Genomic DNA, 24,345 nt, shown 5'->3' with positions numbered 1-24,345 from the left:
TTCTGAATCCCTATTAGATGCGGTGAGGAGCGTTTGTTAGGTTTATATATTTTTTTAATTTTATTTGCTTATAACAGAAACAATACACTTTTTAGTATGTATTTTAAAATTATATAAATAGATGAAATACCGATTCATTTAATGAGTCAATTGTGAATAGCTCATGAACGGCTCAGCTCATTTATACCTATAATAATTAACCTTTTATCTAGTCGTTAGCCGAATCTAAAACTTAATGAGCCGAAAACAAACTTAGGCAATGTACAACCTCAACCTTCACCCGAAATGTACAACCTCAACCTTCACCCGTAACATTCTTCTCAAGCCAACTCATACCAGAGATCCAACCTCCACCTTCAACGGAACAAACCCAACCGAACACATCCAAAAGAAAGCATAAAAGAGAAACAACCGATTGACGGGGCTAGCGATAAACGGTTGAAAGGTTGTCGAGGCATTAGCTGGGGCTTGGCTTGTGGTTTCTGAAGATCCACTTATAGGTACTTTTTTTATAAACATTTATTATTTATTATTGTTTTTATAAATGTATCATTTATTGTTTCTTCAAAATAGGAAACTCTAAAAAAAACAAGACGTTTTGCTCGTGCTTGTGAGAATGGTCATGTTGAAATGGGTCGTTGTGGATTTCGTAATTCAGAAAATTTTTTCAGAAAATGAACAGCAGCGTGTGCAAACTCAATCGCTTTAAAACACCATTTTCATTGGGTTATCACTTATCACATAGTTGATCGAGAGGAAGCGGTACTAGTGATTTAGACATCATGACGAAAGCTCTTAGAATTTGTAAAGACAAATTCAAAACCCATGTACAAAAGCTGTAAAACCAGTAATTTTGTGTATTTTTAATTATATTAACTTTTTATTTACGTATTTGAATTTTCTCAGTTATTTTGACACAAATATACGAGATACTTTAAAGCATGAATCCTAAGGAAAGCTTGCGATTGTCACGTTGCAACTTAACCAAATCCCCCCTTTGATTTACAAATACTCGGTTTCTAGTTTTTATTTTGTTATTCAAAGTGTTCTTGATAAATCCTTTTATCTATGTGATTTAACATAATCCCTCCTTAGCAGTTAATGGCAACAAAAGATATAAAACTAAAACCATGAACATTTCCTTCCTGCAAAACCAGCTATCAAAATATACAAAATTACCCCCATCCAGTTGATATCCAAAAGCATAAGTAGAACATAGCAATGCATGCATAATATTCACAATCCATCCACTGATTCCCAAAAGGCACTCACACTAGAATGCAAAGCATCAGACTACTGAGTATTCTCTCGTGTCTGTCTGGTAAGCTCATTGAATCTTTGTTGCAAATCATGCACCTGTGACCCCAATTCTTCAGTACGCCTGTCGAGCGCATCCAAACGCTGCTGAAATGCATCCACACAAGAAGTTACATACTGTTGAAATCCACCGAAACCCTCTTTGGTAAATGGAAAGTTAGTAGGCAATGCCTGCACACATATATTTCAACAATTAGTAACTTTTAAATCAACATCAAGAAAATGATGATTGTGTGTGCAAATAAATAGACCTCGTGTGGCTTTTCATCAGCAAGACAAAGACTAGTCGCATACAGCAATCTAATATCCATCACTGTGCACAAGCTTTTGCATTGAGGGCACTGGTAACAATCAAGATAAAAGTATATAATCAGAGAAATGATATAATATAATATGATCATGATTTTGTTTCTTGGAAACTTTATAGGCGGGCAACAGCGAGCCAACCTTTCCATCACCTTGACACCGTATGAGCCACTTTGTTATGCATGACATTCCATATATATGCCCACAAGGAAGACAACTGCACTCATTACATGGACATAAGTATTAGACTGCCTATTGTGGGCGTTAAACCCATTGGCGCCAAAGCCAACTCAGCCTTTAACGCCCTTGGACTATCTGTTGTGAGGCAACTAAATAATGCTAACTAAATCGTATCGTCACCGCCATGTAGGCGGTGGGGCTTAAACTAGAGTGTTGTGGTTTAACTAATACTTAAATAAAAAAACAAAATAAATGTGTGTTTGTGTATGTGTGTTTGCATTTGATCGATGGAGAGAAATGGACCCTACCCACACAAAGTGTGGGAGGGCGTTAAGGTTATGGGGCCGATGGGATTAACGCCCTTTGATGATGGTGTTGTGGTTTGGTGTATGCTTGGGTGTTACAATGGTTGTGAGGCGGCATGGGCACCATGCCACCCCACATCGCATAGCACAAAGAAGAACGCCCACCACTACCCTCCACCAATCACATGCACACATATTCTTTCTTAAAAAAAACCATTTTTTTCTTTTATTTATTTTTTTAGTTAAACCCCAACGCGTTTGTTAAATAATGCGTTACTTAAAGTCCACTGCCTACGTGCGAAAGCGTTATATAAACCACATCATATAGATTTATCAACAAGAATTAAGCAAAGTACCACTTTTACATAACAAAGTACAAGTCACCATTGAAGCCAACAAAACCTAGGGTTTTAGCCTCAAAACAAAACAATTTTAAACAGCTAATTTAATTCTATTTTCCACCTTTTGCCTGTTGTAAGTCTCAAACCTCATTACCACCACACCACCAGAGGCTCAAATCTATACAAATGTAATTTTATTACAGAACTAATAATACTATAAACCAGCACTAGGTTTTGGCAGATCAGAGTGTGATGAACAGAGTAAGATAATAATAATAATAATAATAATAATAATAATAATAATAATAATAATAATACCAAATTCGATGATCTCCAGCAGTGGTCCAAAGTTGTAAGCAAATAGAGCAAACGTCAATCTCACGTCCTCTCTTCGTCGTCTCCTCTCCGTCACCGGCGATCGGAGGTGACGTTTTCTCCGACGGACTCGACTCTTCGTCTTCGTCTTCTTCTTCGTAATCCTCCATGTCATCGTCTTCATCATCTTCATGTTCTTCTTCGTCAATGTTGGCTTCTTCTTCTTCTTCCTCCACTGCTGTGTGTTCTTCCATTTCGATTGATCTTTGATCCGACATTGATGATTACGGTTAGGTTAAAGTTATAAGAAATAAATAATATTTAATTTAGGGTTTGGACAGGTGGTTTATGTTTACATGTAGTAAGGGAGATGGTGGAGGTTCGAGTATAGCGGAAATAGTTAAGTTCAATCTCAACCAAAACTGCCTCTGCTTTATTATTTTTACTTCATTGCTAAAGTTTAGGTTAGGAATTTAAAATTCTTTATTTCTAGGATTCTTACATATTTAGATGTTATAATTGTATATGGATGAAATTTTTAAAACAATACTTTGTTACATGAATCAATTTCAATACTCTGTTACAAAAACAAAACCATTGTGACATTTGTTTGTTGTAACTTCATTGCTTCAAATCTCACAACTGTCTAAAGTGAAGCCTATATCACTACTTGTATTGTACTTATACTTTCTTTCTCGAATCTCTTTATTTCTCTTTTTTTTTCTCGGGCACTTTGTTCTTTCTTACAACGTTTTGTATCAGTATGTAAATAAACGTGTGATTAAGGGGGTGTTTGGGATTCCTTATTTAAGGTAAAAAGACCTTTTTGTGATAAGTCAAAAATGTCTTATGACTTTCTAATAAGGAGTTTTCAAAAAAGTGTTTTGATTAACATAAGACAATAAGTTGTTTTTTAAAGAGTGTTTGATTTAACTTATTGATTTAAATTACCAAAAAGGACATAAGTTAGCAATGGGTGGAATGGAACTTGGAAGGGTAGAATGGGTATTCTAATCTTATAAGGAGATAAGTTAGCAAACTCCAACTTATTGAAAACCCTTATTTTGGCTTTGTTGATAAAGAGAAATGGAAAAGACCTTATGTGTTCCAAACACTTTAATAATACAAAAAGGACTTATTTAACCATCATAAGTTATAAGGAGAGGGAAATAAGGAATCCCAAACACACCCTAAGTAGCTCATTACATGTTATAACATATTACAACCAACTATAACCCAATATTATCAGCCCATGACAACAAAGAGAAATACGCGTTACAACAAAATAATGAAATGTGGCCCATAAAGACCTGTTATGAAACACAATACAAAATGAAAAAGAAAAAAAAGGTATGACGCGTTAAATCACATTTCGACCAGTTATATAGCTCAATAAAACCTAGTATGATCCATGGTGGTGTTGATCTCACAAGTCAGTGTGAGATTGACAAAACCAAAACTTTAACAAACAAAAATAGAGAACTTTAGTAAACAAACGAAAATAACAATTTTATTGGCCATGATAAAACACAAAAGCTGCAATTTTTGTAACACCATTGGCTCTATGCATTCTCTTTCTCGTTGGATCCTCGTTACTCTTTCATTCAACATTTGTATCATAATTAATATATGTAATCAAATTCACATATAAATATAATTTTGGTAGTTAACACTTGAATTGAAATTTAGGTGAAATAAACATGTAATTGACCAACACATTAAAACCAATCACAAGTTTATAACTCGATATTAGCCCCACTCCCTCGTGCAACCCGTTATGATTCACTATAAGCCACTACACCCAAAATTAGACATTAACTTCAAGCTGGTCAAGTTTGGGTTATTCAATTTTCGTGTTTGAATTTAAAATGAAAAAAATATATATATATAAATTTTTGTTTACAAAACATCATCATGCTAATAATTAATAAATATCATAAAAATTCAAACACCATATAATAATAAAATATCATCATGTGATCATGCTAATGAATATCATAAAAAATCAAGCATCAATCATTTGATAATGTCTTAACTTTTAAATTGTCAAGACTAACTATAAAGCATAATATTTCAAATACCAAATACTCCAAACCAAAACACATATGTTAAGATCCTCCATTTGTAGTCTAGTGGTACGAGGCTTGAGTACTCCAGTGGAGACTCAAGTTCGAATCCCACTTGTGTCACATTTGAGTGGATATTGGCCATGAAGGATTTGAGCTAGGCCTTATGCAAATGTTGTCAGTTCGAACCTTGAGCTCACCCGGGTTTTCGTCACACCGTGTGTTACGCCAAAGAGTAAGCTCTTGTGGTGGCACAACAACTGTCAAATGGCAGTCGGCGGTATGATTTCCCGGGGTATTGCCCAAGCCAAACTCTAAAGTCAGCGTGAGCCCGATTAAGACAACATAGTCTGGCCAGAGTGGGGCATCAGGGCTCTTAAAATTTAAAGAGTGCGGTAGCCTAAATACAAAAAAGTCAGCGTTCCAAAAAACAACAAATATGTTAAGAAAAGACAATAAAATGTTTGGCTCATTTTCGGATTTTTTCAAAGAAAAAGTTGACTGATAATTGACTCATTTAAGGTTCGGGTTAATCGGGTTCGGGTGATGATTTTGGGACGTTGACGCAAGATTAGAATCTGATTCTTTCAACCCTTTTATGTTCACCACAGCTCTCAAAAAGTCAGTCATCGCTCCAATTACTCCGGCAACGATGGCGAAAAGCATATCATACATTACTGGATCTGAGCTTCTCTCCCTCAAAGAACGCCCTACTGTAGCCATCGTTGACGTCAGGTAACTTTATTATTATTATTATTATTCCAGATTCACCGATCATATTAATCGATAATGGTCAAACTTAATTACAGAGACGATGAGCGTAGTTACGACGGTCATATCGCCGGTTCACTTCACTTCGCCAGCGATTCGTTTCAGGACCGGATCCCTAATCTCGTTCAAACCGCTAAAGCTAAAGGCAAAGATACCTTAGTTTTTCACTGTGCCCTAAGTCAGGTATGTTAATGATTTACTGCTTTAATTTCACTTTCATTTTGTTGATACAGTAATTTAATTAAGGGTTTTTAGCAAATTTTTAGCTTATGAGTATTACACATAGCAAATTAGACAATATTGTGGTAATTAAACCCTATAACTTGCAATACTTAGTGAGATAATGAGAAATTGATTACTGATTATTTTGTAATGTCGCATAGATTCTTAAAAAATTGATTGTGGTAGATCTTTTGATTACATGCAAGCAACCAATCTTGCAAATTAAGTATGCTGTTGCATAGCGTTACAGACTAGTTAAGCAATTGCATGATTTCACGCCTTAAATTGTGTTTAAAGATCTCAAGCACTTGATCAAATATGTTAGCTTCTCTGTTTATATGCATAAATGGCATTCAAACATGGTTATAATTAAACCAATTTTAAGCGCGCTATTTGTGAAACGTTACAAATTTACAGTTAAGTTATTTATTTCAGGTTCGTGGACCGAAATGTGCACGCAGATTTGCGGATTTTCTTGCAGAAGGGAAGGATGATGCAGGGATTAAGAGCATAATGGTGCTGGAACGTGGTTATAATGGCTGGGAAGCCTCTGGTAAACCTGTGTGTCGTTGCAGTGGGCCGACCTGCAAAGGTGGATGCTAAATTCAGAGGTTTGGTAGCATATATGCGTGTTTTGTTATACATCATTTGATAAAATGTAAGAAATTGGGTCAGGTTGGTTACTTGACTACATTCTATCTGTGTAATCCTACGTATTAAACGATTATGATTCCATTTCGGTGGAAACAAATGTCAGTGGTTTGGAAGTCATTATATGTTTTTATCATCGTGTTTAGTGTGATATTGAGATCCTTTGTCTGAAAATGTCTAGACGATTCTTTAGGATTACAAGTTTACAACTATGCCTGCCAAATCAGTCGCGTCAGGTAGCGAGTCATGGGCATGTTTGGGTCAAAATGGGCAATTTTAAAAGAAGTATTGATTAGGTTTTGTCATGGTACTCTATTTTGAATGCAACCTGTTTTCAAAATTAATTTTTCGTTTTTGTCTGTATTTCGTTCTTGCTTATTTACTATTAATAAAAATAGTAGAATGAGGTTTATGCAATATCGTGTTTGGTTTCTTGGTACATTTGATTGAATGAGTTTACCATTATGCACGCCCTAACTTTATTCAAAAGGATTGAGAGTTACTCCCAGAAAGAAAGACTGATACTATAATAACCCGAACTTTAGTATTATATAACAACAATAATAATAATAATAATAATAATAATAATAATAAAGATATAAACAAAAAGGGAGTTTTGGTTTTGAATGTCATCTGATCATGTTTCACTCACGTACTCATCCTAATCGGCTGCTAACAAACCTCACGGAAATACCATATCACAACTCACGTTCCTTTATCTAATTCGTTCAGTTATAAAACCCCCTAAACCCCATTAACGACTCTCAAACCCTACACATAGCTTCATCTCGTTTCTGGCCAACCACCTTGAGTTGTTCGACGACGCCGTATTTACTCACCACCGCCGCCCTTCAACTCGTCCCCGGAGAACTGCAACTTCGCCGCTTCTTTGCCTGTCACCCTTAATTCAGACTCAGTCACGGACCAACAACTTCTTCGCGTTCGTTAGTACCGTTTTGTTATCCGATTGGTTCCGACTATCGGTGCAGGTTAGTAGATGAAACCATTCTCTGTTTCGGTAAAATAATTCCTTGAATTCGTACTTGTTATGATGTCGGTAACATTGACAGCCATCACCACGCGTCGTTCGACACTCGCGCTAATCAGTTCTGTTCATTCGAGCATTAAGGTAAGGATTATTATTCCGTGTTCAGCGTCTAAGTTATATAAGATTCGGTACGATTGATTGATTTCAGCGACTAAGACGTAATCTGAAATTTATTTTGAAGAAAACAAATAAAGCTTCCTTATTTCGTTTTAATTCTGCTCGTGTTACGTGATTTGTGGCACACATGAAATTGAAGAATTGGTATAAAGTCTATAATCTAATATTGTTATTATGATACCAATATATATGAAGTTTAAATCATAAAAATTTAGTTAAACATGAATGAATGATTAAATAATTCAAGTCTTTCTTCTAATTTTGAAAACTCTACAAGGATTCTGATATGGCCATGGGTCACCCTCTGTTAAAGAGTTGAATTACTTGGATTTAAATATGTTGGTGGGAAATAGATTTTTCGCAATGCGTAATTCATTAAAACATATAGAACTTTTACTTTTGTGACAGTTATTAGATTAGGACATGTCTATATTAATAATCGTTATCAATCCAAAACATTAGTCGTTGGATAAATCACTAAACTGTCGAATCAATGTGAGTAACAAAATTTAGGTAATTTATTTGGTGCATAAATAAACTCTAGGTTCTTGTACGCGTTAAGGACGACTTGTTCAGTTTTCTTTGCTTGCTAAGTTAAGGTACGGATTCTGTTTTTCTTCACTCATAGTATATTATATGTCGTTACTTTGTAGTACGGACGTCCGTTACGCGTCTGTTATATTTTGAATTCAGTTATGTTATATTATATAATATATTTTTTATAGCATGCAATAGATTATCTATTTTATACTCCTTATTGCATGTTCCGGTTTGAATATGCTTAGTTATATGATTTTAGTTTTTGTACTCTGTTACCCGAGCAAATTCTGACTTGTCGTTGGGGCGTCAACGACATGACACTTATCGTGACAGTGCGTAATCAAAGTTCACGGCGTCTCTGACAGTACTCATGTAGTACCTTGGCCATTTAGAGGCGTATAGATCGATCTTAGCTCCGACTCCTGACTCCTGACTTCTGTTTGAGATGGAACAATGTGTGCACGCCACCCACACCGTCTCCTTGGTGCATGGACTAGCTAGCTGTGTACCCCTCTGTTTAGGCTCTGGGTGCTTCCGTATTACACGACCTATTTATTTTAACATCATCGTCTGTATTTTAGTAATTATATTTTGTTTCGCTATATTTCTGGTCCGTTTTGATATGTGTATACGCATTTGGTTAAATTTGAGTATATTCAGATTACGTCCCGATCGTGTATCGGATTATGTTTCGCATCTAATTATAGTTCGGTCTAAAACGTGGTTTTATATCCGCAATAGTTTCAGTTTTATTTCAGTATGTGTTTTGTCTTATGTATGCCTTTACCTGTACTATTGTTCTCTCCGTTACTGAGCAATTTTTGGCTCAGCCGTATTTTCTTGTTTGTGTCTGTCTTATTTGCTAACAGGTAATTCGGGAAATCGGGGAGATCAGTGATGAGAGTAAAATGAAGCTCAAGAATAAGGACTTGATTTAATTTTCTTTTATTTAAGCATTTAATAAATTTGACTTAGAATTTCTTTCAGTGTTTTTAACTCTTTTGGTTGCCATGGGATTCTTTTCATTTCATTTAAATGGTTTTTGTTTGGTCTATGATATCTGTAATAGTGACACGTCAGCCTGCTCCGGGTTGGGGTGTTACAGTTATGGTATCAGAGCCCAGGCTCTTTCTTGTAGAAATCTTAAACGAAAATAATTAAAAATGTGAGTTAATGGGTAGACGTCGAGTTAGGATTTTTCTTTTCGTCTTCCGCGTATTCCGTAAATCCTTATCGTTCAATTCATACGTTATCTTACTTTCAGATGCCTCCCAGAAGACGTGTTAACCGCCAAAACGGGAATGATGCTGGAAACGACCCACCTCTTGCGACCCTTGTCGCTAACGCCGTCAATGCGGCTATTGCTGCGGCAGTCCCTAACATCATACAACAGTTGCAGCAGAACAATGCCGGTGGCAACAATGTCGGTGGTAACAACGCCGGTGGCAACAACGCCAGTGGAAACAATGCTGAAGGCAACAATCCTCCTGTTGGTATTCATGTATGGCTTGAGCGTTTTCAAAAGCAAAAGCCAAAATCCTTTAGTACTGCTAGTTCTCCAGTAGAAGCTGAAAACTGGATCGCGCACATCGAGAAACTGTTTGAAGTGCTGGGTGTTGAAGATGTGTTTAAGGTCGATTAGCTACTTACAAGCTCGAAGATGACGCTCACAGATGGTGGAAGACACTGAAAGCTGCCCGTGGTGGAGACAATTATGCTGCTACACTTCCTTGGAATGAATTCCGTACTTTGTTTTACCAACAGTATTTCACTGATGCTGATCGCAGTCAATATTTGAGAGAATATTCTTCAATTATTCAGGCTAATGATGAGCCCATCGTTGAGTTTAAAAATCGTTTCAGTCGATTGGTTAGTTTTCTTGGCCCAACTGTAGGCACGCAAGAACAACAGACCAACCATTTCAAGTGGGCCATTTGTGACCGAGATAAGAAGTTTATCTTGAACCTCCGTTTTAATGACATAAATGAGATAGTTGATGCGGTTAAGAACCTTGATAATGATAAGAAACACCGCCAGAAGTCTTTTGATGAAAGTCGTAAGCGGCCAAGAGAAAATAATCAGGGTCAATCTTCTTCTCAGGTTGGAACCGAACAGTCCCTTGTACCCCGAGACCGTAGACAGCGTACTGATAGGAATTTCAACAATCAGCCACGAAATGGGGGAAATCAAAATCAGAATCATAGGCCCGCACAGAATAATATGCAACAACATCATAACCCCACCAGAGCTCAACCACTTAATCAACAAAACCGAAATATTCCTCTGTGTGGCACGTGTGGGAAACGTCATGGAGGTGCTTGTCGTCGAGCTGAAGGTCGTTGTTTTAGATGCGGAGATGCAGGACACATGATCAGAGACTGCCCTCAGCGGGACCCTAGGGCTAATACTAGGGAAGATGCTAGATCTGCTGCAGGAGGACGAGTTTTTACACTTACAGCTAATGATGCAACTAATGCCCCAGGTATGGTTTCCGGTAATTTACAAATTGGTGATCGTGATACGTATGTTTTATTTGATACTGGTGCGACACATTCTGTGGTATCACTCTTATTTGCTAAATATTTAATGACTATGCCTACTGCCTTAGAGTACCCTTTAGTGATATCTACTCCTCTGAGAGACACCACTGTTATCTCTCACGTTTATAATGAGTGTCCAATCCGAATCAATTCAGTTATCCCTGCCGCAGACTTGTATCCTATGCATATGAGCGACTTTGATGTTATTCTGGGTATGGACTGGTTATCGCAACATAATGTTACGATCGAATGTCAGACTCGTCGTGTTTTATTTGGAAATCCTCAGTGTCCCGAAATTATCTATCAGGGGACCCAGCCTCGAAAATCTTTAAAAATTATTTCTGCGCTTAAGGCTCATAAGTTTCTATCGCACGGTTGTGCGGGATTTCTTGCTTCGGTTAAAGCTACATCTTCTAATGAACCCAAAGTCTCTGATTATCCGACTGTTTGTGATTTTCCGGACGTTTTTCCTAAAGAATTGCCTGGACTTCCACCAGATCGCGAGGTAGAGTTTACTATTGATCTTGTCCCTGGTGCCGAGCCGATTTCTAAGGCACCCTATCGTATGGCACCTTTGGAGCTTAAGGAGCTCAAAGAGCAGCTACAAGAATTATTGGAACTGGGTTTTATTAGACCGAGTGTCTCTCCTTGGGGCACACCGGTCTTATTCGTGAAGAAGAAGGATGGTTCATTAAGACTCTGTATTGACTATCGGGAGTTGAATAAAATCACCATTCGAAATCGTTATCCCTTGCCTCGTATCGATGATCTATTCGACCAGCTTCAAGGCGCCAAATGTTTTTCTAAGATTGATTTGAGATCTGGTTACCATCAGCTTAAGATCAAAGATTCAGATGCTTCTAAGTCAGCTTTTCGTACTCGTTATGGCCATTATGAATTCTTGGTGATGCCGTTTGGGTTAACCAATGCCCCGGCCGTTTTCATGGACTTGATGAACCGAGTTTTTCGAGAATTTCTTGATAAGTTCGTGATAGTCTTCATCGACGATATTCTAATTTATTCTAAAAGTAAAGCGGAACATGAGGATCATCTTCGTATCGTACTCGAGATCTTACGTAAAAAGAAGCTTTATGCAAAATTCTCAAAATGCGAGTTCTGGCTAAGCAAGGTAGCGTTTTTGGGTCACGTTGTGTCGGCCGAAGGCATTACAATGGACCCGGCTAAAATCGAGGCAGTCACTAATTGTCCTAGACCTACCACCGTCTCAGAAGTCCGTAGTTTTCTCGGCCTTGCCGGTTATTATCGCCGATTTGTTGAAGTTTTTTCTGCCATCGCCCTACCCCTCACGCAACTGTTAAGGAAAGGGGTTAAGTTCTCCTGGAATGATGATCGAGAGAAAAGTTTTGAAGAACTAAAGAAGCGATTGGTTTCTAATCCGATTCTTACACTTCCTTCAGGCACGGGTGGATACCAAATTTATAGTGATGCTTCTAAGAAAGGTCTTGGCTGCGTTTTAATGCAGCATGGTAAAGTCATTGCATACGCCTCACGACAGTTGAAACCTTACGAGGTTAACTATCCGACGCATGACCTCGAACTCGCTGCAGTTATTTTCGCGTTGAAAATCTGGCGTCATTATCTTTATGGAGAGACTTGCGATATTTTCACTGATCATAAGAGCTTGAAATATATCTTCACTCAGAAGGAACTGAACATGAGGCAGAGACGTTGGTTAGAACTTCTAAAAGATTACGACGCTATCATACAGTATCATCCGGGAAGGCAAACGTTGTAGCCGATGCTCTTAGTCGGAAGAGTTCCGGAACGATAAATTCTTTTCAGCTGCAACCTCATATCCTCAATGATCTGGATAGATTGGGTATTGGTCTCCATTTTGGTGATACCAATGGATATCTAGCCAGATTTCAGATTGAGCCTGATCTAATTTCTCGAATCAAGAGTGCGCAATATGAAGACGGAGAAATTTGGGCAATTTACAGAATTTGGAGGTTGGTAAACAGTCAGAATTCAGAGAAGACGAGCATGGCGTAGTTTGGTGTGGGAAACGGTTATGTGTTCCTAGCGATTCCACCCTACGGGAGTCGTTGTTAGCCGAGGCTCACAGTTCACCGTTCTCAATCCACCCCGGATCCACAAAGATGTATCGAGATCTTCGTCAACATTTTTGGTGGAGCGGTATGAAAGAGGACGTGGCCAGTTATGTCAGCAGATGCCTTACTTGTCAGCAAGTTAAAACTGAGCATCAAAGAGCTGGGGGTTTACTTCAGACACTTGACATTCCGATATGGAAGTGGTATGATATCTCAATGGATTTTATTACCGGACTACCTAAAACGTTCAAAAGAAATGATGCTATTTGGGTTGTAGTCGATCGTTTGTCAATATCGGCTCACTTTCTTCCGATTCAAAAAGGATTCTCAGTCAGTAAGTTATCCGATATTTTTGCTCGAGAGATTGTGAGACTCCATGGCACCCCCGTCTCTATTGTTTGTGATCGAGACCCACGTTTCACTTCGCGTTTTTGGAAGGGGTTGCAGGCCGCATGGGGTACTAGATTGAGATTCAGTACCGCATTTCATCCTCAGACTGACGGTCAGTCAGAACGTACCATTCAGACACTCGAAGATATGCTTCGAGCATGTGCTTTAGAGTGGAGTGGAAACTGGGACGAGTATTTAAGTCTGGTTGAGTTTGCCTACAATAATAGTTGGCAAGCTAGCATCGGTATGGCGCCATTCGAGCTTTTATATGGTCGTAAGTGTAGAGCCCCTAATTGTTGGGATGAGGTTGGTGAGAAAATTATTGAAGGGCCCGAGTTGGTACAGATTACAAATGAGAAAGTTACCATTGCTCGTGAGAAGCTAAAAGAGGCTCAGAGTCGACAGAAGAGCTATGCAGACCGACATCGTCGAGCTTAGGAATTTAATGTCGGTGATCGGGTATTCTTGCGAGTTTCACCTTGTAGAGGCGTTCAACGTTTTGGAATCAAGGGAAAACTTAGCCCAAGATTCATCGGACCGTTTGAAATTCTTGAAAGAGTTGGCAAAGTCTCTTATCGTTTGGCTTTACCACCTCATTTATCTCATGTGCATAGGGTCTTTCACGTATCTCTTCTTAGGGGGTATAATTATCACCCGTTACATGTTACCTATCCGCTCCATCAGATTCGCGAGGATTTATCTGTTGAAGAAGAACCGGAAGCTATTCTTGATCGTCAAGAACGCATTATGCGCAAGAAAACTATTCCGTTCGTTAAGATTCTTTGGAAGAACCATTCTGAACGAGAAGCTACATGGGAAATGGAGGATACAATTCGTTCCCAATATCCGTATTTATTTCCGTTTTAGCACTTGGTGATTTCAGTTTGGATGGTTTTGATTTCATATGAATTCTGTTTTATATGTCCTAATATTTGTTTCCAAGACATCGCAATTGTCATGTCTGAATTTATGAACGTTTAAGTTTGTTTCGTTTCCGTTATATCCGAAAGTATGTGTCCATGTCTTACAATTTCGTGGACGAAATTTTTTTTAGGGAGTATAATTATAATAACCCGAACTTTAGTATTATATAATAATAATAATAATAATAATAATAATAATAAAGATATAAACAAAAAGGGAGTTTTGGTTTTGAATGTCATCTGATCATGTTTCACTCACGTACTCATCCTAATCGGCTGCTAACAAACCTCACGGAAATACCATATCACAACTCACGTTCCTTTATCTAATTCGTTCAGTTATAAAACCCCCTAAACCCCATTAACGACTCTCAAACCCTACACATAGCTTCATCTCGTTTCTGGCCAACCACCTTGAGTTGTTCGACGACGCCGTATTTACTCACCACCGCCGCCCTTCAACTCGTCCCCGGAGAACTGCAACTTCGCCGCTTCTTTGCCTGTCACCCTTAATTCAGACTCAGTCACGGACCAACAACTTCTTCGCGTTCGTTAGTACCGTTTTGTTATCCGATTGGTTCCGACTATCGGTGCAGGTTAGTAGATGAAACCATTCTCTGTTTCGGTAAAATAATTCCTTGAATTCGTACTTGTTTTGATGTCGGTAACATTGACAGCCATCACCACGCGTCGTTCGACACTCGCGCTAATCAGTTCTGTTCATTCGAGCATTAAGGTAAGGATTATTATTCCGTGTTCAGCGTCTAAGTTATATATAGATTCGGTACGATTGATTGATTTCAGCGACTAAGACGTAATCTGAAATTTATTTTGAAGAAAACAAATAAAGCTTCCTTATTTCGTTTTAATTCTGCTCGTGTTACGTGATTTGTGGCACACATGAAATTGAAGAATTGGTATAAAGTCTATAATCTAATATTGTTATTATGATACCAATATATATGAAGTTTAAATCATAATGATTTAGTTAAACATGAATGAATGATTAAATAATTCAAGTCTTTCTTCTAATTTTGAAAACTCAACAAGGATTCTGATATGGCCATGGGTCACCCTCTGTTAAAGAGTTGAATTACTTGGATTTAAATATGTTGGTGGGAAATAGATTTTTCGCAATGCGTAATTCATTAAAACATATAGAACTTTTACTTTTGTGACAGTTATTAGATTAGGACATGTCTATATTAATAATCGTCATCAATCCAAAACATTAGTCGTTGGATAAATCACTAAACTGTCGAATCAATGTAAGTAACAAAATTTAGGTAATTTATTTGGTGCATAAATAAACTCTAGGTTCTTGTACGCGTTAAGGACGACTTGTTCAGTTTTCTTTGTTTGCTAAGTTAAGGTACGGATTCTGTTTTTCTTCACTCATAGTATATTATATGTCGTTACTTTGTAGTACGGACGTCCGTTACGCGTCGGTTATATTTTGAATTCAGTTATGTTATATATTATAATATATTTTTTATAGCATGCAATAGATTATCTATTTTATACTCCTTATTGCATGTTCCGGTTTGAATATGCTTAGTTATATGATTTTAGTTTTTGTACTCTGTTACCCGAGCAAATTCTGACTTGTCGTTGGGGCGTCAACGACATGACACTTATCGTGACAGTGCGTAATCAAAGTTCACGGCGTCTCTGACAGTACTCATGTAGTACCTTGGCCATTTAGAGGCGTATAGATCGATCTTAGCTCCGACTCCTGACTCCTGACTTCTGTTTGAGATGGAACAATGTGTGCACGCCACCCACACCGTCTCCTTGGTGCATGGACTAGCTAGCTGTGTACCCATCTGTTTAGGCTCTGGGTGCTTCCGTATTACACGACCTATTTATTTTAACATCATCGTCGTGTATTTTAGTAATTATATTTTGTTTCGCTATATTTCTGGTCCGTTTTGATATGTGTATACGCATTTGGTTAAATTTGAGTATATTCAGATTACGTCCCGATCGTGTATCGGATTATGTTTCGCATCTAATTATAGTTCGGTCTAAAACGTGGTTTTATATCCGCAATAGTTTCAGTTTTATTTCAGTATGTGTTTTGTCTTATGTATGCCTTTACCTGTACTATTGTTCTCTCCGTTACTGAGCAATTTTTGGCTCAGCCGTATTTTCTTGTTTGTGTCTGTCTTATTTGCTAACAGGTAATTCGGGAAATCGGGGAGATCAGTGATGAGAGTAAAATGAAGCTCAAGAATAAGGACTTGATTTAATTTTCTTTTATTTAAGTATTTAATAAATTTGAATTAGAATTTCTTTCAGTGTTTTTAACTTTTTTGGTTGCCATGGGATTCTTTTCATTTCATTTAAATGGTTTTTGTTTGGTCTATGATATCTGTAATAGTGACACGTCAGCCTGCTCCGGGTTGGGGTGTTACAGATACGAACCCAGTTACCTGCAAAATGAAATGGCCCAAAGATATGTTGGTTGTTCTCGCCTAAAACTGACTGAAATCAAACATCCTTGACTTAATTAAACACCCTTGACTGAAGTTAAACACCCTTGACTAGAATTAATTCGTAGGAGGAAAAGTACGGGTAGTTTTATCTGTATCTAGCCAGTAGCATTAGTATTAATTGGTTTGTCTTTATTTGTAATCCTCGTTTAAGTATTATCTATCAAAATCGTATTTTGTAATCGGAGACTTGCCATCTCGAATTGGTTAAAAGTAATTATATATGTATATCCTCCTTTTAGTATAATATATTGAGATATTTTGATCGATCCGGAAAAGTCTATTCGATAGATCAAAAGATCTCAATATTATACCAAACAAGAGGATATACTTATATAATGACTTTTAAGTTCCAAACCATCAATACTTGTTTCCCTCGTAATGGAATAACACGTACAACCAATTAATAATATCATAACGTATAGCATTGTAAATACTACACATTATTAGATCGTGTGTAGTAGTGGTTATTATTCTTTTTGAGGGGTGAGAGGGGGGGGGGGGGGTGGATCCATCTAAGTCGTCACCACCTTTCCAGGTTTTTGAGCCAAGTCATTTGAATTGATGGTTTGGAACTTAGGGGATGCATTGAAGATGATCTTTGTAAAATAAAGAACCTTGATTGCTAGTAATGATATATTCGGGGAAAGATGATATATATATTTTTTTGAACGACTAAACGTTACGATATACAGAGTTTGAACCTATTTCATAGCTTGACCACCTTATCACCCCACCTAAGTGGGAATGGCGGGGAAAGATAATATCAAATATATCCGTTTAAAACACTTCTAATATTTAAATGTAATTGTTTCTTTAATTACTTTTATAATTTAATAATATGTTGACGGTAACCTTAGAGGTGTTTTTATTTAGAGTTTATTACAAGGATTCTCTATAGTTAGACCATATTTTACTTTTTAGAACTTTATTCATGTGGTTAGTTTTTATTTTAGTCAAAAACTTATTTCATACCACTCAACAGTCAAGAATATGATTTGTACTAACATTAAAAAACAAAACAATTGTATCAAATTTTGGGTCAATATGGACATGTGTTACGTTGGGTTATTATGGGCCAGAAGTATTTTTTTAGTGGGTTTTTATGGGTAAAAGAATAATAGAATTAAAAAAAATAGTGTCTTGATGGGCTCCAAATAGATAATTTTGGGTCAGACCCATTAAAGTTATCCAATTCGGACCTATTAAATTCTTTATTCTATCTTGCGTAACCGAGAGTCTGAACTCTGAAACCCGCTTTTGGCTAAATTTTCTAGTTTTTTAAAGGCAATTTTTTTAACTTCTCGGTAATTGAACGCATGACCGATCACAAGCTATTAAATAAATTTAGAAAAAGAAACTAACCACGTGAATAAATTTTAAAATTAGAAAACAAAAACACTAAGGTGAAGTACAAAGAATCTCATGTAGTTTGCGGTTTGATAATGATTTGTTCAATTTCAACAGAACATTGTGGTGAAACCGTTAACTACAATTTCGGGAAACCAAATACCAACTAGTTGGGTTCGATGTGTTGCGCTTTTCCCGGTTAGTTGGACATTTGCTGTCATTCACAGAATTAAAGTACTTGAGATTGGAGCTCATTTTAATGCCCCAATTGTTGGATCTGATTTTTGATGCATGTAGGTGACATTTTCATATGACAAAGGGAGAGAGGGTGGGTGGGAGTATAGATGTTCACGGTTCGGTATACATTCCATTTTCTTTATCCAAGTTATCTTTTCTGATATTTTGATTCCATTTATCTGGTCTCTTGATAGATCATATATTAATATTCCTTTTGTCACATGAACGTTTCAACGATCGATATTCTTTTTATTTGGTACAACGGGACACTTTTATTCTTACTAAAGTTTCCATCGAGAAATTAGTTATTTGACCACTTATCATAATTACAAATAAATCGATAGTCTGATCTAGATGAAAAACGGTACCTACATGGCTACATAACTAGTGTATTTTATCAATTTGACAAATAGTTAGAAACATTTTTTAAATGTTTTAATTTGGAGGCTGCAAGTTTCTTGGGACAGAAGAAATATACAAATACAACATATATAAAAAATGATATCATGAGGTACAGTTTGACTTTTAGGCCAAAGATGGTAGATTTCAACTATGGAATATAATATACATTTCAATGAAAAGTTGATTCAGATCAAAAACAGGTCGGGTCAGGTAAGCTAATAGGTCATACTTTACGTGCTTGGTTTGAATCAAAACGGGTCGACCGAGAAAATATTTAATCCGATTTATGATAAAAATGGGCTATGAACAAATCAAGTTTGGATTGAAATGACCGTTTTGTAAAATGTATTAAGTTAAACTGTGGCTAGTTTTGACCCAAACCCGGTGTTGACCGTTAGCTTACCCAACATGCCCACCCATTTTGCCACGCTTAATTATATAACATAATGGCAAAAGCCTTCAAGATTTTATTGTAATTTTATTATGAAAAAAGTAGTATATTTCACTCGCTCATTAGTGTTGTGCATGTCTATGTGTCCTTCATCTTCTTATTTATTTCTACCTATAAATTTTTTTAAAAAAATGAACATATAAAGTTGCTTTTTTGTCATTGTGATGCAGTTTATGGATTTAGCAGTTGAGCTCATGAACAAATCATTTGGTGAACAGTAAGATTACACTCTGATTATGAGGTCGAGTACGATTATGAGTTTAATCTTTGGGCTACGATTCTTTACAAAGGGTTATTGTAGATTTCCTGATGACTTATATATCATCATTGGAGTGATTAAAGTAGAGCATAGTATTTACGAAATTTTGACATTTGAGTTATGTCGTACTTGAATGAAGAAATTCTGTTTTTCCTTTCCGAAATCTCAAGAATTAGCATCATTATTAGTGTTGTAAAATGTATGTATGTGTGAATCCTCGGGTGGACAAAAGTGCGCGTGTATAATGTATATATGTGTAAGAAATTTTGACATTTGAGTTATGTCGTACTTGAATGAAGAAATTCTGTTTCCGAAATCTCAAGAATTAGCATCATTATTAGAGTTGTAATATATATATATATATACACATATATATGTGTGTGTGTGTGAACCTTCCGGTGGACAAAAGTGGTGCGCGCATATAATGCATATATGTGTGAACCCTCGGGTAGACAAAAGGGAAATTGTACAAATTTTGACGTTATTTTACTAATCTCGTGAAAATAACGTTAAAAGTGGCGGAAGGTTAATCAGGCATCATGTGGTGGTGTTGATAGCCGAAAGACAAGGGTACATGCACCAATCAGCCGGTGTCCCAATGATTGAGTGCTATGTGCCTTATGTCCAAGGCTTGATGCAAAACTACTTTCAAGCCGATGGTCTCATCGGAAGCAACCTCTCTATCCCTATGGGGTTGAGGTAAGGCTGTCTATATCTTACCATTCTCAGACCCTACCATAACTTTGCTATTGATGGAATATACTGAGTACGATGATGATGATGATGTAAAATGAGTGAGGCGAGTACGTCCAAGCTTAAGCTTAGCTCGTTTGACATAATATAGATCACACTTAGCTTGTTTTATGTCTAAACCTAGGTAGTCAAATTAAGTGAAAGCTGTATTTTTATTCAATCCACAAGTTCATAAGCATGTCCACCATTTAAGTAATCGGTCTCTCATCAATCACTATCGTCTAAGCTCAAGCTCGAAAATTGACTCAAGTTTGTTTAGTGAATGAGCCTCAATTAAAGCTCAACTTGATTTGAGCTTTAGCTAGACGAGATCGAGTAGCTTAAGTAGTGATTCGGTTAGTTTACACCTTAATTACCATATATAATTGTTCTCTTCGATCAACTCAAAGGTCAACTTCTCTTGTTCCTTGATTGAGTGAAGTATAGCAAAAATTCATCATTTTAAAAATCTTCCACGCATTTTTTCTTTCCTTTTTTAGTTGGTGGTGAATTTGTTTTGGATGTATCATGTATGTGCGGTGTATCTATATGTGCATTTATATTGTATATACATTGAAAATCTCAAATGACTATCATACCCTTACACATCATTATCAACTTTATAGTTAAAAAGAGTTTGAGAAGTTATAATCACCGAAAAGAAAAGACACAAACCAACATAATGTGATGCAAACTCATATCAAAACCAATAGAAAACCCCAAACAAAAGTTATAAAGCATGCACATGGTGGAGCTTCCACAATCACTATTGCTTTCCACCTACAGTCGCTATCCAAAATAGTAACCATTCCATATATAATCTCCTATATGTAAACACAACCAACAACCTTAATTAATTCTCATAAAATCATCATCAAATCTGCTGTTTCAGTCTAATGGCTAATCATACTGATACCGGAAGCCTCCGTAGAGGGCCTTGGCTCGAGGAAGAAGATGAGATATTGACCGCCACTGTTGGAGTTTTAGGCGAAAAGCATTGGGATGCTTTAGCTAAACAATCAGGTAACTAAGTTCAATCTAGCTAGATATATGGTAATTATTGACAAGGCCGGCCTCAAGGATTTTAATACTTAGGCCGGGCTGAAATAAAAAGCCCCAATTATAACTTAAATTGATTATAGATTTAAAGAAAGAGAGAAAAAAAACTTTGGGCCCAAAATATTTTGAAAATGATTTATTTATAAAAAATGAGTTTTGATTGGTTATTTATAATGTTTTTAATGAATTTAAACGTTCGATTTAAGGTTTAAGGAGGAGTGGAAAGAGTTGTCGACTGAGGTGGATGAACTATCTTCGACCGAATTTAAAGCATGGTGAGATCACTCAAGAGGAAGAAGCCATTATTCTTGATCTTCATAAACAATGGGGTAGCAAGTAAGTGTATATACAACCAAATCGCATGACTGAAACCTATATATAATTAAGTTTATACATATAGTTACTCAAAATGGTTCCTCTTTAGAGTTTTACATATGCAATTATGCACATCTTAAATGTAACTCCCAAAATAATTTGTATTATATAACATAAACTTAAACTATGACCTGCATATATATGTACATATATGATATTATGGGTTCATGCAGGTGGTCAAAAATTGCTAAAAGATTGCCCGGGCGAACAGATAACGAGATAAAAAATTATTGGAGAAGTCATTTAAAGAAGAAATCCGAAGCTCAACAAGCAGGTAACATGCCTCACTCTCATTGTCATACCATAGTCATTCCATCTGATAAACGGGCATACATATTATTATTCATCAAGTTTTCATGCTGGTCACATTTTAAACATATAAAACTTTAATCTAGGATGTTTTGCAGACACCGAAAGCAGCACTAAACAAGATATCGCGATACCAAAATATAACAGGAGCCTCGATAACAATGTTATGGAGAGCAGTGTGAGCGAGAACAAGGGTATTTTTGGAATTTCATCATCTGAAACAACATCTGAGATATGTAACATGAATGCATTGATGGGGAATGAATCACCGTATGAAAGCAGAATATCAGAATGGATATCGTCGTCAAGCGACTGGTCTAATGAAGTAAAAGACGATGAAGATTGCATGGGGACATACACGTACCCATGTTTCTGTCAACTTGAATCAAGCTCTCATGAAGAAACCAAGATCAGTCACAGTGTGTGGGATCTTTGGAATCCCATTTGGTAAATCATAAGTTAGTGCTTGTCAGTTCATATGTTCAAGTTTGATCAAGAGTACATAAATAATAATGATCTTAAATTTATGTATGATTTCCTTATTTTCTAATTTCATTTATAGTTACAAGCTAGGCTTTAAGTGTTAATTACACATTTAAAAACAAGTATCAAACACTTGGATTCACACCTATAGTTTGTAATCTGGTAGATAAAAAAAAGTTGATTATGAACTTATGTTACTAGCACAGTAACTCAACGACACCGAAGAACGATAACTTTATTTTCAGTAGGATCGGTTTTGTCATTCAAAAGGGGGTGGCGGCGCCGCTTGTTGCCCGCTTACCTGTCTCTATACTGTAATTGGATCATTTTTATATCTGTTATATTCTGTTACTAGCTTAATTATTCACAAAACAAATATGATCGACAACTGCCCTAAGAATAATGTTGAGAAAGAAAAACTAGATAGAAAATTTGGATTTAAAATTAATGTGGATTATGATTTATCGGGCATAATAATCATTCCGAGCAATGAGATCAAAATTGCTCGTAACTTTCACTTACGTAGTCAATGACAATTTCAATTTAACGGAGAAGTAACCTCATTTTCTCTAACTGTAATTTGGTTGTTTCAAACAAAGTTGAATTCGAACTATTGGGATGAAAGTTAGTCAGCTGTCCATTAAGGGCAGACAAAGTTACTTTTTCATTAGAGTGAGAGAACCTTGACAATAAAACTGGACCTTAGGACAATAACTGATTTATGATTAACTGTATCGTCAATAAATAATAGTATGAATTATTAAAATCCAGTTTGTCACCTAAATATGTTAAACAATAACTTTAGAGTCAATATCTTGTCCAAAACTAGCGACCCTTGGTAGCCTTTTTCTTGTTTTTACTAATATAGTTCGGGAATACAACATAAGTCAAGTTGAATACAATAAGAAATAATAGAGATTGATTAGTAAGACCTAAATATTCCAAGTTTTAAGAAAATCAAGTTGCATTAGTTTTCTAAACTAACATACATTTTAACAGCTCCTAATCTACTTTTAAGCTATATATATATGCACTAATTAAATTAATTTAACATACATATACAAGGAATTTTTCAAAATATGTCATGTGTGGGTAAAAATATGTGTATTAAGTGTGTAAATTCGTGTGTTTTGATTAGTTGTATATTGTGAACACGATTACTTTGAGTGCGTTTGTGGTTACAGGTGTGTGGAGCTTAACGGAGCTTAAAGAAGCTAATTTGGAGCATTTATGATGGAGTGTAAATGAAAGTATTGATCTATGAGATGATAGAGAATTAAAATACGAAGACGTGGCCGCAAACGGGGAGGAAAACGGAGTTGAAATGAAGATTTTATGAAGAAAACAGCGCTTTGGCCTAGCAGAGACCGTAAAGCAGAGTTCAGAAACCGTAAGCTACGGTGGCCAGACCGTAGCTTACGGTCTGGTCTGACAGAAAAAGAGATTTTGACGATTTTCTTCTATATTTAAAGCCCAAAAACCCTAGAGTAGAAAGGATTCATTATTATTAAGTATTGGGACTTCTTGGAGGCCATCATACATCATCTTAACACCTCTCAATCACTAAATCATCCATGGTTTCATCCTTTTAATCCATATTCGAGTCAATAATGATGCAGAGGCAAGGTTAAACCACTTGTGACCACTTCAGGTGTAGGGTTTGCATATGAACTGATTATTTATATGAACATTACATGTATTGGGATTTAGTTTTGATTAATCTTTTGGTTGATTGAATCTATATGTTTATTGGAATTGATTAAACAGTTGTGTTTTTGGGACTTTCATTTATAATCAATTATTTGGTTTGTGTTCATCAACATTTAGGATTAAGTTCTTATCGTCATTGAATCGTTTACCATTAATCATTGATAGATGCTAAGTTTATATTAATGAACTAGTACTTAAGTAGACCATGTTCAGTTTTGTCAATTCTTCGGATTAAGTTCTGTGAATCATCATAACCAAACTATTGTGTCTAGTAATTATTTATCTATTCTAATACACGAATCATGTCTATGTGATTTCCCGATTTGTATAAATTAGTGTCAGTCAGTTTATTGCATATCCCGAACATGAAGTGTGGTCA

The 24,345-nt window shown here is 36.3% G+C and overlaps 3 protein-coding genes and 1 long non-coding RNA gene across 4 annotated transcripts; 3 read left to right on the top strand and 1 right to left on the bottom strand.

Moving 5' to 3' along the window:
* Nucleotides 1-924: 924 nt before the first annotated feature.
* LOC143551178 (uncharacterized) lies at nt 925-3,042 on the bottom strand. Its single transcript, XM_077041668.1, has 4 exons — nt 2,768-3,042; nt 1,765-1,840; nt 1,569-1,658; nt 925-1,488 (listed from the first exon to the last, which is right to left on the bottom strand). The coding sequence occupies exons 1-4, from the start codon at nt 3,040-3,042 to the stop codon at nt 1,294-1,296; spliced, it is 636 nt and encodes a 211-aa protein (XP_076897783.1). The 3' UTR covers nt 925-1,293.
* A 2,351-nt stretch (nt 3,043-5,393) lies between these two features.
* LOC143551192 (dual specificity phosphatase Cdc25-like) lies at nt 5,394-6,605 on the top strand. Its single transcript, XM_077041675.1, has 3 exons — nt 5,394-5,565; nt 5,640-5,784; nt 6,259-6,605. The coding sequence occupies exons 1-3, from the start codon at nt 5,429-5,431 to the stop codon at nt 6,424-6,426; spliced, it is 450 nt and encodes a 149-aa protein (XP_076897790.1). The 5' UTR covers nt 5,394-5,428; the 3' UTR covers nt 6,427-6,605.
* Nucleotides 6,606-7,403: 798 nt separating this feature from the next.
* Nucleotides 7,404-8,242, top strand: LOC143551191 (uncharacterized). The gene is made up of 3 exons (XR_013138457.1): nt 7,404-7,463; nt 7,545-7,603; nt 8,184-8,242. It is a non-coding gene; the product is annotated as an uncharacterized LOC143551191 (long non-coding RNA).
* A 12,401-nt stretch (nt 8,243-20,643) lies between these two features.
* LOC143551190 (transcription factor MYB27-like) lies at nt 20,644-22,224 on the top strand. Its single transcript, XM_077041673.1, has 4 exons — nt 20,644-21,053; nt 21,296-21,425; nt 21,638-21,738; nt 21,860-22,224. The coding sequence occupies exons 1-4, from the start codon at nt 20,927-20,929 to the stop codon at nt 22,222-22,224; spliced, it is 723 nt and encodes a 240-aa protein (XP_076897788.1). The 5' UTR covers nt 20,644-20,926.
* The last annotated feature ends 2,121 nt before the right edge of the window (nt 22,225-24,345 follow it).

The sequence above is a fragment of the Bidens hawaiensis genome, unplaced genomic scaffold (assembly GCF_021521415.1).
Source record: "Bidens hawaiensis isolate Kalapana, Puna unplaced genomic scaffold, B.hawaiensis_p1.1 tig00016274_1, whole genome shotgun sequence".
In the NCBI taxonomy this organism is placed as follows: domain Eukaryota; kingdom Viridiplantae; phylum Streptophyta; class Magnoliopsida; order Asterales; family Asteraceae; genus Bidens; species Bidens hawaiensis.
The sequence above is the reverse complement of the archived record's forward strand: the minus strand, read 5'-3'. Positions and strand labels throughout refer to the sequence as shown.

Excerpts from the sequence above, each read along its gene's own strand:
- LOC143551178 (XM_077041668.1), bottom strand. The coding sequence starts at position 3,042 with ATGTCGGATCAAAGATCAATCGAAATGGAAGAACACACAGCAGTGGAG. Across the intron at positions 1,659-1,764 it reads GGTGTCAAGGTGATGGAAAG|TGCCCTCAATGCAAAAGCTT; the intron begins GTTGGCTCGCTG and ends GATTGTTACCAG. Across the intron at positions 1,489-1,568 it reads CTGATGAAAAGCCACACGAG|GCATTGCCTACTAACTTTCC; the intron begins GTCTATTTATTT and ends ATATGTGTGCAG.
- LOC143551192 (XM_077041675.1), top strand. The coding sequence starts at position 5,429 with ATGTTCACCACAGCTCTCAAAAAGTCAGTCATCGCTCCAATTACTCCG. Across the intron at positions 5,566-5,639 it reads GTAGCCATCGTTGACGTCAG|AGACGATGAGCGTAGTTACG; the intron begins GTAACTTTATTA and ends ACTTAATTACAG. Across the intron at positions 5,785-6,258 it reads TTCACTGTGCCCTAAGTCAG|GTTCGTGGACCGAAATGTGC; the intron begins GTATGTTAATGA and ends TATTTATTTCAG.
- LOC143551190 (XM_077041673.1), top strand. The coding sequence starts at position 20,927 with ATGGCTAATCATACTGATACCGGAAGCCTCCGTAGAGGGCCTTGGCTC. Across the intron at positions 21,054-21,295 it reads TGCTTTAGCTAAACAATCAG|GTTTAAGGAGGAGTGGAAAG; the intron begins GTAACTAAGTTC and ends GTTCGATTTAAG. Across the intron at positions 21,739-21,859 it reads ATCCGAAGCTCAACAAGCAG|GATGTTTTGCAGACACCGAA; the intron begins GTAACATGCCTC and ends ACTTTAATCTAG.